The sequence below is a fragment of the Nomascus leucogenys genome, chromosome 5, assembly GCF_006542625.1.
Source record: "Nomascus leucogenys isolate Asia chromosome 5, Asia_NLE_v1, whole genome shotgun sequence".
Classification (NCBI taxonomy): Eukaryota; Metazoa; Chordata; class Mammalia; order Primates; family Hylobatidae; genus Nomascus; species Nomascus leucogenys.
This window is the reverse complement of record NC_044385.1, coordinates 49,445,319-49,462,734: the sequence shown is the minus strand read 5'-3', so window position 1 is coordinate 49,462,734 and position 17,416 is coordinate 49,445,319. Positions and strand designations below refer to the sequence as shown.

General features: G+C 40.3%; 1 protein-coding gene across 3 annotated transcripts in view; it reads left to right on the top strand.

Moving 5' to 3' along the window:
* TRAF5 (TNF receptor associated factor 5) overlaps positions 1 to 16,134 on the top strand; it is a 52,050-nt gene extending 35,916 nt beyond the window's left edge. For all 3 annotated transcript variants that reach the window (XM_003273036.3, XM_003273034.4, XM_030813051.1), the window contains exons 5-11: positions 978 to 1,142; positions 1,769 to 1,846; positions 2,149 to 2,223; positions 6,596 to 6,688; positions 10,655 to 10,795; positions 12,504 to 12,672; positions 13,328 to 16,134. In XM_003273036.3, the coding sequence (XP_003273084.1) occupies positions 978 to 1,142; positions 1,769 to 1,846; positions 2,149 to 2,223; positions 6,596 to 6,688; positions 10,655 to 10,795; positions 12,504 to 12,672; positions 13,328 to 13,902 (1,296 nt within the window). In that variant the 3' untranslated portion in view covers positions 13,903 to 16,134. The remainder of the gene's footprint in view (positions 1 to 977; positions 1,143 to 1,768; positions 1,847 to 2,148; positions 2,224 to 6,595; positions 6,689 to 10,654; positions 10,796 to 12,503; positions 12,673 to 13,327) is intronic.
* Positions 16,135 to 17,416: the final 1,282 nt, after the last annotated feature.

Genomic DNA, 17,416 nt, shown 5'->3' with positions numbered 1-17,416 from the left:
TATTTAAAATAAAATTTAAATAACATTGTTTGTGATAGGGTCTCACTCTGTCACCTAGGCTGGAGTGTAGTGGCACAATCATAGCTCACTGCAGCCTCAAACTTCTGGACTCAACTGATCCTCCCACCTCAGCCCCCTGTGTAGTTGGGACCATAGGTGTACACAGTAACACTTGGCTAATTAAAAAAAAAAATTTGTGGAGACAAGGTCTTAGGGTTTCACTGTGTTTCCCAGGCTGGACTTGAGTCCTGGCCTCAAGTGATCCTCCCATCTCAGCCTCCCAAAGTTCTGGGATTACGAGCATGAGCCACCACACGTGGCCAATAAAGTATTATTAATGGTTAAAAATATTTCCTGATTTTACCAGTCTGACCATTCCTAGCTTCTCTTGGGCTTGCACACCCGTATTTCCTCCACCTCCTTTTCTTTATCATTTCTGGAATAGCTTACTCTCCCTTCTTTTCATCTTCTTAATCCTTTCCCCTTCTTCCTTGAGTTAGGATATACCCTTCTCTCCTTTTTTCTTTTTCCTGTGTCCTTTTACCATCTGCTATGCAGAGACCCATACTTGATGCTGGAGGTTGGGATGTAGAGTCCACAAAAGACATAAAAATGTCCTTGAAGAACTGGTAAATTAAGGGAAATATCCAAGAACTAACCTGAGAATATGAGCACATTATTAGATCATCTAAAACAAACTTGGTGTACTTCCCTCTTCACCTATCTTCCCCTGTCCTCTGAATTTCCCCCAACCAAGACTGGCTTTCCCATCTCTGGTACAAGCAGCCCTCCCCGTGCCGTCTCCTCAGCAGAGACAGTGGGCAGCATTCCCTGAGAGCCTACCCTCTGCCTTGCCCTGTGCAAGCCTTTCTGCCCAGCGGCCCACCCTGTTCTCTCTCCCTCACTAGGCCTTCAGCTGACTTCCCTCCTACCACCCTGGTTAGCAGATCCCACTGGCCTGTTGTTATCTGTTGCAGGATCACCTTCAGCAGTGCTTATTTCAAGCTGTGCAGTGTTCTAATGAGAAGTGCCGGGAACCAGTCCTACGGAAAGACCTGAAAGAGCATTTGAGTGCATACTGTCAGTTTCGAGAGGAAAAATGCCTTTATTGCAAAAAGGATGTGGTAGTCATCAATCTACAGGTGAAAAACAACACATACAACAGTCATCTTTATGGAGCTAAATTATGCCTGAGTGGTCACAGTGAATCAGGTGGAATGCCAGAAGAACATTCCTGCATTTATTTTTGTACAGAATTAGGTCTAAAGAATTTGCTTTTTGGAGAGAAGTTCTGTGAAAAGCTTAAAACCTTCTTGGTAGCACTCCATTTATTATTGGCAAAAATATTATTTAAACACATGCTCTGTATGTGTAAGGAATGCTGAGTGCTGAGTCACAAGGAGGTAACAATAATGTCTACTCTCTGAATTCTGCAGTGTAGCTGGGGAGGCAGGATGTAGGCATAAAAAGAAAGCATGGGTACCTTATCCATGTCCCGAAGGAGCTATGCTGGCAGTTCCCCAATCTGCCATCCTTGATTCCTGTGCTCTATGACTTTCTTTTGGAATAATTGGAAAATTTAATATTTTAATTAAGTTCATTTACACGTAGAAAGTGGACATCTTTAATCCTTTTTTGGAACTAGGCAATAACTTTCTGTAGAGAGTAAGCCACATGACATATAGCCCCAAAGAGACACAGGTGTAATCACTGTGAGGCCATGAAAGACAACCCTTGGTTTTGTTTTATTGCACTTTCTCTGTTTCAGAATCATGAGGAAAACTTGTGTCCTGAATACCCAGTATTTTGTCCCAACAATTGTGCGAAGATTATTCTAAAAACTGAGGTAACTGCAAATAATACTCTCTGTAGATTTTATGGAAGATAAAGTTTTAGTAATCATTGTGGTCTGTGTTTGATAAAATCCCAAAGATAAGGGCCCAGGGCTTAAATTACACTCATGACCATGACATATCTGTCTTCCCTTCTCTTTTTCCTGCAAACTCTCTTCAACTCATCATAGCTCTTTCTTGCCAGCCTCTCTCCTCCTGGTCCTTGCCTTCTTCCCAAGCCACTCATTGCTCCCTGATTGCTGCAGTTGGAGAATAAGTGATGAATTTCTATAGCTTGTGACTATCCATTTCGTAGGTGGATGAACACCTGGCTGTATGTCCTGAAGCTGAGCAAGACTGTCCTTTTAAGCACTATGGCTGTGCTGTAACGGTATGGAATGACTTTTTGTTTCTGCCTATACATTCTACTGTATAATTCACTTGGCAAGTTCAGTTTACTCTCTGTTCCATCAAGGATGGAGAAAGACATACGGTTCTGAGAAATTTAAGGCTAATTATTTTAGAGTTCTCCAAAAGAACAGAACCAATGGGATATATACATATATAGAGAGATTTATTTTAAAAAGTTGGCTCTTGCAGTTGTGGGGGCTAGCAAGTCCAAAATCTGCAGGGCAGCTCGGCAATCTGGAAACTCTGGCCGGAGTTTCTATGCTGCAGTCTTGAGGAGAAGCATTTTTTCCTTCAGAAAACCTTAGTGTTTGCTCTGAAGGCCTTCAAATGATTGGATGAGGCCCACCACACTATGGAGGGTAATCTGCTTACTTCAAGTCTACCAATTGTTTTCATCACGTCTACAAAATACCTTCACAGCAGCATATAGACTTGTTTTGAGCAAACAATTGGGTACCATAGCCTAGCCAGGTTGACACATAAAATTAACCAGCACAATAATTATTTCTTTGTTCTTTTTTTTTTTTTTTTTTTTTTTTGAGATGGAGTCTTGCTCTGTCACCCAGGCTGGAGTGCAGTGGTGTGCTCTCGGCTCACTGCAACCTCTGCATCCCAGGTTCAAGCAATTCTTCTGCCTCAGCCTCCCGAGTAGCTGGGATTACAGGCACCCGCCATCACGCCTGGCCAATTTTTGTATTTTTAGTAGAGACAGGGTTTCACTATGTTGGCCAGGCTGGTCTTGAACTCCAGACCTCAGGCAATCCGCCTGCCTCGGCCTCCCAAAGTGCTGGGATTACAGCACCATGCCTGGCCCACAGTAATTATTTCTAATTCTGATTCCATTGCCTCCACCTGGTTTGAGAACCTTCTGGGGTTACTCCTCTCATGATTACAAATCCTGGTTTTATGGTGATATACCCTTGTATATCACCAAGTATACTGAAACAAAATGGACTTAAAATCGTGTTTTAATATGTATGTTATTACCTTTTAAATACTTTAAAACAATAATGAATTATACAAAATAAAATTTGATTTCTACTTCAGTCTTTTTAATAGATTCCAGATGGAGCAAAGTTTTAGGCACTAAAATATGTCATGCTCTGTATTATTCTGTAGTTTCTGTAAATCTAAAATTATTCCAAAATAAGTTTACTTCAGAAATCATGAAAATACTAGAAGGAAAAATGAGTGAATTTTTTTATTCTTAAAGAGGCTGGTGCGGTGGCTTACGCCTATAATCCCAGCATTTTGGGAGGCTGAGTTGGGTGGATCATTTGAAGTCAGGAGTTCGAGACCAGCCTGGCCAACATGGTGAAACCCTACCTCTACTAAAAATACAAAAGTTAGCTGGGCGTGGTGGTGCATGCCTGTAATCCCAGCTACTCGGGAGGCTGAGGTATGAGAATCGCTTGAACCTGGGAGGCTGAGGTTGCAGTGAGCTGAGGTCGCGCTACTGCACTCCAGCCTGGGCGATAGAGTGAGACTGTCTCAAAACAAACAAAAAAACCCCTCCAGCAACAACAGAAGCCCTTTCTTAAATGACTAACACAAAACCAGAAGCCATAATTTTGATAAACTTTTAATATATTTAAAACTTCTATATGATTTTTAAAAATACCATAAATAAAGTCAAATAGCAAACAGTGAACTGGAGGGAAAAGTTTGCAACATATGATCAGACAAAAAAAGGGGGGGTTATTTTCCTTAATATACAAAGAAACCTTACATGTTAATAACCTACTCAACTTAATGGAAAAATAGGCAAAGAAATATAGTATATGGGCAGTTCCAGAAAAAAATTCATTTGGCTGATAGATGTAAGAAAAGATGCTCAGTTTCACTCCTAAGTAAATATACATTATAACAAGAAATATAATTTTACCAAATGTCATCAAATTGACAAAGATGAAAACATCTTATGATATCTCACTTTTTTTAGGGCAATTTGGTTATATCTATGAAAATAAAAAATGAATCCACACATTGACCCTGCATTTCTGCTAGGATTTATGTTACAGATATCCTTTCTTAAGTTATACAGTGATTACACATACACAAACACACACAAAGATGTTTTTTCTATTATTGTTTGTATAGCAAAAAAAACCCTACAACTCAAAACTAAAAACAACCTGTAAGTCTATCATTAAAACACCAACTATATAATTATATATTCATATTTTAGAATACTGTGTAGCTGATAAAAATAATGAGATATATGTAAAAAATTAAATATAGTATGTTCTCATTTGCGTTACAAATATATATATATCCTTACTGACTCTGGTAAGACTAGGAAAGTGGGTGTGGAGATGGACAGAAGAGGCCTTTTACTTTTCATTCTTCATCTTAGGTTGTTTGACATAAGCACATATTTCTTTTATTTTAAAAACCATTTGAAAAAATGTATATTCTGAGAAGGATTTAAAAAAAATCAGTGAAGAGTCTATAAATTTGTCACATATCAAACCAGAGGTTGTCTTGGCTGCAAAGAGGATAGGGTTTACCTTTCTTGTGCATGAGCACAATTGTCCAGCTTGGGCACATGTTGAAACCCTGTCTCTACCAAAAAATACAAAAATTAGCCAGGCGTGGTGGCGCACCCTGTAGTCCCAGCTCCTTGGGAGGCTGAGGTGGGAGAATCCCTTGAGCCAGGGAGGCAGAGATTGCAGTGAGCAAAGGTCATGCCATTGTACTCCAGCCTGGGCAACAGAGTGAGACCCTGTCTCAAAAAAAAAAAATGCAGAATTGCTTTCTAGCTCTAAAAATGATCTTTACAGTCAGGCCCAGATCTCCAGTTGGTTTGTATTCTAGAACTTGCCTCAGCACCAGAGCTTGGGATGGCTGGGGGAGTTATTCTCCAGAACCTTATTTAGGACAGCCTGTCACCAAAGAAGCCAACCCTAACCCAAATGGAAATTGACGATAAATATTTAGTTAGACTGCATGGATCACCTTGAACACCTAACAAACATTTGCTTTTACTAATAATATAGGCAGTCTGCAAAAAAAAATATTTTAATGATTAGGGAAAAAGCAACCATTTCTTCTTGCAAATGTATTCTATGGTTTTGAGGGCAACAAATTTATATGGGCTTAAATTAAAATCAGGTGGCATTCCTCCTGCCCATGGCAGCCAGTCCGTGATTGGAGGCAGCATGGAAATGTGCTTGACAGAGGAAGAACTAGTGTTGACTTAAAACTAATTTGAAGAGGCCAGGCGCGGTGGCTCATGCCTGTAATCCCAGCACTTTGGGAGGCCAAGGCGGGCAGATCACGAGGTCAGAGTTCAAGACCAGCCTGAGCAATATGGTGAAACCCTGTCTCTACCAAAAATACAAAAATTAGCCGGGCAAGGTGGCATGTGCCTGTAATCCTAGCTACTCGGGAGGCTGAGGCAGGAGAATCACTTGAACCCAGGAGGCGGAGGTTGCAGTGAGCCAAAATCGTGTCACCGTACTCCAGCCTGGGCAACAGAGTGAGACTCCATCTCAAAAAATAAAACTGATTTGAAGATAACCCCCAAAGGAGATAGTTTTTATATGCGAATAGTTGAGAGATGATAATAACTATGCTTAACCCACAGTCATATACTCCCAGGGCAAGGAAGAAAATCAGCACTGAGAATTTTGATATTGGCCTGATTCTCTGTCTCATGGATATTGTAGAATCCTAAAGCCTGGGCCAGGTATGGTGACTCACACTTGTAATCCCAGCACTTTGGGAGGCCAAGGCAGGCAGATCACTTGAGGCCAGGAGTTCAAGACCACCCTGGCCAACATGGTGAAACTCCGTCTCTACTAAAAATACAAAAATTAGCTTTTCTGTCTCATGGGTATCGTAGAATCCTAAAGCTGGGGACAGGTGTGATGGCTCACACCTGTAATCCCAGCACTTTGGAAGGCCAAGGCAGGCAGATCACTTGAGGCCAGGAGTTCGAGACCACCCTGGCCAACGTGGTGAAACTCCATCTCTACTGAAAATACAAAAATTAGCTGGGTGTGATGGTGCACACCTGTAATCCCAGCTACTCGGGAGGTTAGGGCACAAGAATCACTTGAACCCAAGAGGCAGAGGCTGCAGTGAGCCAAGATCATGCCACTGCAATCCTGCCTGGGCGACAGAGCAGGCTGTCTCAAAAAAACAAACAAACAAAAAACACGAATCCTAAAGCTGGAAAAGGGACCCGCTGGAGTCATTTTTCCTGCAACCCACCTAGAGACTGGTGCGTGTTTAAACTATGAAAGTAAGCAAAGTTGTTAAGATTCTATTTTAGCAGAATATCCTGCCACCACTTTTGTTTTTGGAGCCTCTCAGCAACCTGACTTATTTTTCTCTTCATATTGAAGGATAAACGGAGGAACCTGCAGGAACATGAGCATTCAGCCTTACGGGAGCACATGCGTTTGGTTTTAGAAAAGAACGTCCAATTAGAAGAACAGGTAAATCTTCAAAGGTTCAAATAAAAAGTGAGGCAACAGAATTGCTGGGATTTACCTGCTCTACGCTGGTATTTTTCTATTCTCCTCTGTTTCAGTATAAGTCAATTGGAGGTAGATGTTTTTCTATTAAGTGGCCAAACAGGCTCATAGGATTATAGAACATTAGAATTGGAAGGTGCCCTTAGGATCCTTGGGTCCATCCCCCTCATTCAACAGATAAAATAACTGAACTCTGAGAAATTTTTATGTGTTTTAATCGTAAGTAGCAGAATTCAATCTCAAAACCCATGTCCTCTGATTCTAAGTCCAGTACTCCCCATGGTATACCATAACTGCCTCTCAATAGCCTATCTACACACCTTTTGTTTAATATCTGACACTTAGCAATTTGATGTTTCAGTTAAATTAATATCACTGTGAAACAACAGTTGACTATCTATTCTAAGCACGATGGGTTTTATAAATTTTGTGATAAGTCTAAACTCCTGCCTTTGCAGAAGCTTTGCAACCTGATAAATGCATACATACACACTTATTTGACCGAGTTGTGATTATCAAGTGAAATTATATGCAAATGCCTGCCATAGTGCCTGTGGCATGCATATTAACCTCAATAAATGCTGATTCTATTGAGCAATTTTTAGGAAAGTTAATTATTTTGTTAGAACATCTCAGAAAATCAGACTTTTCAAGCCCAGGTAGAGAAGAAAACCATCCATTTTCAGAAAAGGAGCTGATGTTTACTACTGAAGATGATTTTTTGATGTCTGATTTTCTATTAAAGTAGGTGTGTGAGTTCCAGGGTCAGATCCTTGAGAAAATTAGGAAGACTGATTAAACAGTAACTTTGGTAGAAGGCATGCTGCCTAGTAACCATTCCCAAGTTTTTTCTGCATCAGTTGCCTCATTCATTCATCTTTTCATTCAAGAAACACCTACTGTATGTCAGGTACAATGTTTGCTGCTAGGGACACTGAGCCAAGGAAGATATAGCCTCTACCCTTGAAGAACTAACATAAATGTAAACAGGTAAGTTGTCATGCCTTGTAGGACATGCTGTAACTCAGTCTGGGGTACAGAGACTGAAGCAGTTTATTCTAGGGGAGTTGGGGAAGACTTTCAAGGTAAGACATCCAAGCTGCCTCTTGAAGGAGGAAAGATTCATCAGTTAAAATGTTGTGGAAGAAGGACATCCAAAAGGGAGAGCTTGCACCAAAGCAGGGAGGCATAAGAAATGCTGATGAGTCAAGGAAATGGGGTTTTAGGATGAATGGACTTCTGAGTATGAGATAGAGAAAGGCCAGAGACTGGTGTGTTGGATCCAGATTGCAGTGGCCTTCTGTGTAGCCTAAGAAGTGTTGAACACTGTGCATTCAATTATTTTTTCATTCATTTATACTCTACCTTGTTTCAGAAAGGTTTTAAGGGCCGGAAGTTTGAACTAATGGTTTTTTCAATAATAGGGAGCTAATGGAGGTTTCTTAATTGGAAAACACTTGGTCAGCTAATTGTTTGTTTGTTGAGATAGGGTCTGGCCCTGTCGAAGGCTGGAGTACACTGGTGCGATCTGGACTGTCTGTAATCTCTGCCTCCCAGGCTCAAGAGATCCTCCTACCTCAGCCTCTTGAGTAGCTGGGACTATAGGTGTGCACCACCACACTCGGCTAATTTTTATATTTTTTTGTAGAGACAGGGTTTTGCCATGTTGCCCAGGCTGGTCTCATGAGCTCAAGCCATCTGCCTGCCTCAGCCGCCCAAAGCAGTTTGTTTGTTTTTCTTTTTAAAGCAAGACAGTTGGTAATAGCATGGCAATTGATAAGAGTGAAGGCTCTGGAGCCAGAATGCCTAGGTTTGCAGCCAGGCTGCATGCTAGCCATATGAGTTTGGACAAACTACTTCATTTCTATTATCCCCAGTTTCCTCATTTGTAAATGGGGTTGTGGTGATGGTAAAAAGGGATAATATAGTTAAGCTAGTAGTACAATGCCTAACACATAATAAGTACTTCAGTAGTAGGTGGAAGCAAGATGCTGGAGGTGGTGGTGGTGATGGTGAAGGCTCAACCAAGGCCATGTCAGTGGGCTGAAAAGAGAGAGACTATCAAGAGACCTTCTGAGGTTGTAAATGACATGCAGTAAGCTGAGTAGGGAGGGGACATGGTAGTGATATTAACCAAGATGGACACTACAAAACTGGAGCAGGTTAGAGGTGAGGGTGCAGAGAGAGACAAGGAGTTTGCTTTTGGTCAGGCAGGTAGGTGGAAGTCAGCTCTAGGGGTCTAAATAAAGGGTTCTAGGGCCAGAGATCAAATGATTGTTTCAGCCATTTGTGCATTCATTCATAAAATATGTATCAAATGCCCTCTCTGTGCCAGGCACTGTCCTAGGCTCTAAGGATAAAGAAATAAATGAGATGAAGTCTCAAGAAACAATTTAGTGGAGGAGAAGACCAAAACAACAACAAAAAGCAAGTTATAAGCATGATAATGATGATTTATACACTAGAATATGGACAGGGTATCATGGAACTTGAGAGGTGGTCTCGGTGGGTTGTGCAAGTAAGGAAATATTTCCAAGAGGATGTACCCATGAGTGGAGGCTTAAAAAGTGGTAGTTTTTAGATGAAGAGAGAGGTGTCTGAGAGAGCAGGGCCTGACAGGAAATAGGAGTTGTGGTCTTGCTGGGCAGGATGCATGTGGAATGTGAATGGGTTTGAGGCTGAAAGTGTAGCCAGGGACAGGTCATGTAGGGCCCAGTGTCACCTGTAAAAGCAAGCCACTAGAGATGTTTATGCAGGGAAGGCTCAAGACAGATTTTTCTCTTAATATTATTCTGGTCACAGTAAGGAGTACAAATTGAAGGAGAACAAGACTAAAGGCAGGGAGAGCATTCATGCTGTTCATTCATTTAACAAATATTTATTAAGCACCTACTGGTACCAGGCACCAGTCCAGTTGCTGGGGTCATAGTGGACTGTGAGGTTCATGGCAGTTCCAGCTCCCATGGAGCTTATGTTCTGGTGTGTGCTGGGGGTAGAATGGGTAGAACAGGACCAGTTAGAAAGCTGCTGTTGCAGCCCAAGGGAGAAATAATGCAGACTGAAACTAGTGCTGAAATGAGAAATGGATTTAAGTCTTTTTGTTTCTTTTGTCATGTTAAAAGTTAAAATTGGCAACTGTTGCAGATTGAATGGATATGGGAATAAGAGAAGAGCTGTCTAGGAGCAGCTTTAGGTATCTAACTGTTTCCTTCAAGTAGATTATAAAATCTGTCAATATGCTACCCACACATTTTGCCTATCACTTGCTGGCTTGTATGCTGGATGGGTTAAACTCTCTACCTCTGTTTCCTCATCTGAAAAATGAGTCTAATATTCGTGCAACTCATAGCATTCTTTGAGGCATACAAGAGCTAATGAATATAAGGGTATGATAGACAGTCAGCAAGTTTTTGTCATTATTACTATTGATACTGTGCGTGTAACATTTAATGTGGTATGGTGATCAGTACTCTTTGGTGGTAGTTTTATTTTGTTTTAAGAGACAAGGTGTCACTATGTTGCCCAGGCTAGACTGAATCTCCTGGACTCAAGTGATCCTCCCCATCAGCCTCCCAGGTACCTGGGATTACAGGTGCCTGGCTTCTGTGGTTGCTTATTAAGTCCGTGTTGAATGAAGTGAAGAGAACCAGTTCAGTAAATTCAGTCAGGTGATGCCTGTCATTAGATGAACCATCGTAGTAGGTTAGGTATAGAAAAGGCTGATGAGAAATTCTGTAGACGTGGCTTTTTGGAACCACCTGTAAATATCTTCCTATAATTATGTAGGAATCTACCTGTAAATATTTTCCTAGAAATAAATATGTATATTTTTTCCTAGAAATACTTTCTTAGCTGCAAGTACGATTTTAACTATATGCATGCAGTTATATTCAGTGACTTTATTTTTCCTCACATTCCTGTTATTAGATTTCTGACTTACACAAGAGCCTAGAACAGAAAGAAAGTAAAATCCAGCAGCTAGCAGAAACTATAAAGAAACTCGAAAAGGAGTTCAAGCAGTTTGCACAGTTGTTTGGCAAAAATGGAAGCTTCCTCCCAAACATCCAGGTAAGAAATGGCCTTTCCGTTGAAAGCCAAGATTTGGCTTTCAATTGCAGTGAGAGTTTTTCTTTTAACTTTCTAAATAGAAATAATTTAAAATATACAGAAAAGCTATAAGAATAAGATGGTGCAAAGAACACTTGTATAACCTCCACCCAGATTCACTCATGGTCAACATTTTGTCCCGTTTGCTTCATCATTCATGCTCCCCTCTCCACTGCTCCTCCCCTGACGTGTGTGTGTGTGTGTGTGTGTGTGTGTGTGCATGTGCGCGCACGTGCTCTCTCTAAACCATTTGCGAGTATGCCGCGTATATTATGGCCCTTTACCTCTGCATATTAATACTTCAGTATGTATTTCCTAAGAATAAAGATCTTCTTTTACACAACCCCAGTACGTTTAGCAATATCAGTAACTTTAATATTGATACAATGCTTCTATATAATTTATGGCAATTAGGGTTTTAATTAATGTTGGGCCAGTATTAATCACTTGATTGCAGATTCATTGAGAGCATCTGTAGTTCTGCATTTTGTAGTCAACAAGTGAAATTATTAATTTCCTTGGGAAGAAAATGCTTTAAACATCACTAAAATATAGCAAAAATAATACTTTGTAAATTATGAACATTAAATAACCATAAATGAATTCTGATTAATAATGTCTTTATCATGATTATAAAATTTATAGTGAAAAAGATGTCAAGACGTGGTGTAGGCAATATATTTGAAATTTAAGTTATCCCAGAAAATCTAGGCCCTATAATTTCCATACTTGGCCAGCACATTATACATTAAACACACACACACACACACACACACACACACACCCCTCATATAGATACAATGTATATGTATGTGAAATATATATAAAGTATATATGCATATGTGTATATACATTAATATGCACAGATGCTCCTTGACTTACAATGGAGTTATGTCCTGATAAACCCATTAAGTTGAAAATATCCTAAGTCAAAAATGTGTTTGATACACCTAACCTATTAAACATCATAGCTTAGCCTAGCATACCTTAAACATGCTCAGAACACTTACATTAGCCTACAGTTGGGCAGTCATCTAACACAAAGCCTATTTTATAATAAAGTATTGAATTCCTCATGTAATTTATCAAATACTGAAAGTGAAAAACAAAATGGGTACTTTGAGTAGCCATACCTTATATTTTACACACATAGGGAAAGGGAGGAGTAGTTTTATTTAGTCTCTTCCACCTGAGAGAGCAGTCAAACGTTTAGGCCATACTCAGGGCTTTCTGTACCACCTGTAGAGCTTAGGCCAGAACAGGTGGGCCTATTCCATCTCATTCTCCACCTTCTAGCAGAGCAGGAGTGAATCAGGAGATTGGCTTCTAAGAAGAGAAGGAAGTGATAGGGCAAGAGGAGAGACAACATGAAAATAAATATATAAAGATGGGTTGGAGAACCAAGCAGAGGCAAACGGAGGGAGGATAAAAATTAGATAAAGAAAAGTTCAAACATTTAGAACAGGAGCTGTGGTAGGAGAGGAGGAGGAGGAAGATAGGTGGCTCATCTCTCTGTGATCCTCATTGAATTTTATTTTCTGGGCTTGTATTTTTCATTCTGTTAATTGATTAAATGTGGTATATTTGAATTGAAAAAAATTTTAATCTCAATGAATTGCTAAAATATTAACTAATTTTTTAAACATGATTATCCATTTTGTAATGAAAGGTTTTTGCCAGTCACATTGACAAGTCAGCTTGGCTAGAAGCTCAAGTGCATCAGTTATTACAAATGGTTAACCAGCAACAAAATAAATTTGACCTGAGGCCTTTGATGGAAGCAGTTGATACAGTGAAACAGAAAATTACCCTGCTAGAAAACAATGATCAAAGATTAGGTATGTCTGATATTTTATTTCTCTTTTGGTGACTCATTTGTCTGCATGTGTTCATGAAACAACCAAACACCTGGCCAAATAGAGAGTCACATCTATCCAGGATAAACAATGGCTGAATCTGCTATTTGTGAAAGAGAATGGTAAGATTCTGGCCACTCAGGCAAAAATGAGGGAGGGCCACAAGGGGGGTTGGGGGACTGGGCTAGGAAATTCCAAGACTGGAAACAGGCCAGCAAATTCCAAGAACAGGGATTAATGACTTTAAAGAAGAATGGAAAATAATGAGAAGCCTCAGGGAGAGATGTGGTGGGATCATTGTTTTAGGTATGGAAAAATATTAAAGGGTTTGGCTATTTAAAAGCATTCTAGTTAGAAAAGTGTGGGGCTCAGCATGCTGATTCACGCTAGTTGAATGCTCAGTGTGTCTTCTCTACACTTCAGTGAGTTTAAGAGTACACATCTAGGTTTCCTTGGAGGCAGTGTGCCAAGACATGATGTTCCCTGAGTTAATGTATTACAACAAATGAATTCGGCTCATCTTTAGGATGTCAGAATTTTGTTGATTCTCTTTCAGGTAACAAAATTCCACTTTGGGAAAATTTTAAAGATAACTTTTAGGCCTATGGAATCTTTTTTTTTTTTTTCTTATTTGCAGCTGTTTTAGAAGAGGAAACTAACAAACATGATACCCACATTAATATTCATAAAGCACAGCTAAGTAAAAATGAAGAGCGATTTAAACTGCTGGAGGGTACTTGCTATAATGGAAAGCTCATTTGGAAGGTGACAGATTATAAGATGAAGAAGAGGGAGGCGGTGGATGGGCACACGGTGTCCATCTTCAGCCAGTCCTTCTACACCAGCCACTGTGGCTACCGGCTCTGTGCTAGAGCATACCTGAATGGGGATGGGTCTGGGAAGGGGACACACCTGTCCCTATACTTTGTGGTCATGCGAGGAGAGTTTGACTCACTGTTGCAGTGGCCATTCAGGCAGAGGGTGACCCTGATGCTTCTGGATCAGAGTGGCAAAAAGAACATTATGGAGACCTTCAAGCCTGACCCCAATAGCAGCAGCTTTAAAAGACCTGATGGGGAGATGAACATTGCATCTGGCTGTCCCCGCTTTGTGGCTCATTCTGTTTTGGAGAATGCCAAGAACGCCTACATTAAAGATGACACTCTGTTCTTGAAAGTGGCCGTGGACTTAACTGACCTGGAGGATCTCTAGTCACTGTTATGGGGTGATAAGAGGACTTCTTGGGGCCAGAACTGTGGAGGAGAGCACATTTGATTATCACGTTGACCTGGATTCAGACTCAAAGCACATTTGTATTTGCCTTTTTCCTTAACGTTTGAAGTCAGTTTAAAACTTCTGAAGTGCTGTCTTTTTACATTTTACTCTGTCACAGTTTGAAACTTAAAACTCTTAGAATATTCTCTTATTATTTATATTTTTATATTTCTTGAAAGATGGTAAGTTTCTTGAAGTTTCCGGGGCATTTCTCTTTTACTGGTGCTTAGCGCAGTGTCTCGGGCACTCTAAATATTGAATGTTATGGAGGACATAGAGGTAGCAGAATTCCCAGTTGAAAATGTTTTGATATTTTATTGTTTGGCCTATTGATTCTAGACCTGGCCTTAAGTCTGCAAAAGCCATCTTTATAAGGTAGGCTGTTCCAGTTAAGTAATGGGTGATGTAGTTACAAAGATAATATGCTCAGTTTGGACCTTTTTTTCAGTTAAATGCTAAATATGTGAAAATTACTATACCTCTAAGTATTTTCATAAAATTCACCAGCAGTTTGCAAGCACAGTTTTGCAAGGCTGCATAAGAACTGGTGAATGGGGTAAGCATTTTCATTCTTCCTGCTGAAGTAAAGCAGAAAGTACTGCATAGTATATAAGATATAGCCAGCTAGCTAAAGTTCAGATTTCATTAGGTCCAACCCTATGAAAAAAAGTATTTTCATAGGTCAAAAATGGTAAAAAATTAGCAGTTTCATAAGATTCAACCAAATAAATACACACACACACATATACACCTATATATGTGTGTATACAAACAGTTTGAATGTATTTTGGCAACAGTAATAATGTGAGGATGGATAGAATTTAGTATACGATAGAGAAAATGTCATAAATTGATAAAATGAATTTACAACTTGAGGAGAAAACCTTTACAATTTCCTATGGGTGTCAGAAGTACTCTCAACGAAAACTGATGGCTAAAACAGTATCTACTACTCTCTGATAACTTTTATTTTTTGAGACAGAGTTTCGTTATCACCCAGGCTGGAGTGCAGTGGCGTGATCTCAGCTCACTGCAACCTCTGCCTCCTGAGTTCAAGTGATTCTCCTGCCTCAGCCTCCTGAGTAGCTGGGATTACAGGCGCCTGTCACCACACCCGGCTAATTTTTGTATTTTTAGTAGAGACGGAGTTTTGCCATGTTGGCCAAGCTGGTCTCAAACTCCTGACCTCAAGTGATCTGCCCGCCTCGGCCTCCCAAAGTGCTGAGATTACAGGCATGACCCACCACGCCAAGCCTCTGACAACTTTTGAATTCGTAAGCTGCTATGCAAATGGGCATTTATATAAACTTGTAATGTTTCTTGTCAGAATTCTGAGTACTTTGTGAAGAACAGAAATGATCATGCTCTTATGCATCTATCTGTATGGGTCTGAAGGTGTATATACAAATTGAGATGAGTCCTTATGACTCTTGATAAGCCTGAGTTTAACAAAAATGCCAAGTTGTCCTGAGCCCTTCTGCATTGTTATGCCACTTCCCTACTGCTCATATGCACGCTGGCTCCCCTGGGCATGCAAGGATGAGTATGGGCCACAGGCCCCTGTAGAACTGCTTACCTGGTGATGACCGTGCACCTTACAATTTCTGAACAGTTAACCCTATAGAAGCATGCTTTATATGAGTGTCTTCTGGGAAGAGGAACCTTCTTAATCTCTTCTGTGGGATTTTCAAAATGCTAAAGACTCACACTGCAGCAATCATCCCAGATGATTAAATTCAAAGAAATAGGTTCACAACAGGAATATACTGAAGAACTAGAGTGTCGCTGCTGGTGAACTGTGGCACAGCTGATGCTCAACACATCACCTCGGACAAATTCAGGAAGCATTTCTTTAGCCCACAAGGCCAGACCCCAGTGTTCTGTTTGTTTGTTTTTAATGTTCTTCATCATATCCAAGTTCACTCTGTCTTCCTGAGCAGTGGAAGATCATATTGCTGTAACTTCTTTTAAGTAGTTGATGTGGAAAACATTTTAAAGTGAACTTGTCAAAATGCTGGTTTTGTGTTTTATCCAACTTTTGTGCATATATATAAAGCATGTCATGGCATGGTTTGCTTAGGAGTTCAGAGTTCCTTCATCATCAAAATAGTGATTAAGTGATCCCAGAACAAGGAATTCTAGAGTAAAAACCACCCCTTTTTCACAAAACAAGAGTTGTGATTTTTGTTTTAAACAAGGTGGATCCATGTAAACTATTTTTCCTTTTTTTATGAACGGGACAGTAATTTTTCTTCTGTATCAATAAGATTTAAATTTTTATTTCCATTTTGGGTTAATTTTGGTTCCTGATGAAAAGATAACAATACACTAACCATAAAGGGGAAGTTAATATCCTTGAGAAAACTACAGAAGGATTACAGTAGGGGTGTGTGTGTTAATAATGCTTATTAACAAGTCTGAAATCTGACCCCTGATTTCCACATTTGGTATTTTCAGAGAAAACAAGAGATAGTCACAGCCAGGATCAATTCACAGTGCCAGTCCTGAATACAATAGGACAGTGAGGTTCAAACCCTTTGTGTGGTCCCTGGATAATCAGTCCACACTACCAACTACCTCTTTTCTCTTAGAAAGCAGTTAGAGACATACGTCTCAATCTTATATAAGAATTCTGAGCTGGAGATAAAGGTTTGATGGAGGCACAGTAGGGGTCAGGTGGTGAAATCACACAGGAATAACACATTCTATGGGAAGAGGAAGAAGAGCCTGTAAAGCATTTGGAGAAGGAATGATCAGAGGTAAGAGAAACACCAAGGAAGGTGGGAAGAGAAAAGAATGTCAATAGGGCCAAATGCCAGCCTGGGAACAGCGGCCACTCCCGGAGCACTCCCACAGCCCTTCTGAACTCACTGTCACCCCCATGCTGCTCTCTCCTCAAGTCTGTATCTCTGACCCTGGCCTTTGCCATAAGCTGATCTGAGTACCTGCTGAACATCTAAATTCAGGAATCCCATAGGGACTTTAAGGACCACTTCACCATACAGAACTGGAAATCTTCCAACCCTCCCCACTACTGCCAACCTATTACTCCTCAGTTTTTTCTACCTAAATGACATCATTGTCCAAGCCAAAAGTTTGGACACTATTCTAGATTCCTCCCTCATCTTCCCTATCCAGTAAGCTACCCTGCACTGTCAATTTGACCTCCAAATAATTTCTTTAAAAGTATTCCTACTACTTACCCCTCCTCAGTACTACTGTCCTGTTTCAGGCCTACATTATTTTTTAACTTACAACTATTCTTCCTATTTTTAGTTGTGCCTCTTTGAAATCCAATGTCTACAGTGTCACCTGATGATCCGTCTCAAATGAAAATCTGAGTATGACTCCCACCCCACCCACACTGTGGCTTCATAGCCCATAGGAAAAAGCTGAGCCTCATGGAGTGCCATACAAGGCCCTCCATGCCACTTGTACCCTTCCAGCCTCA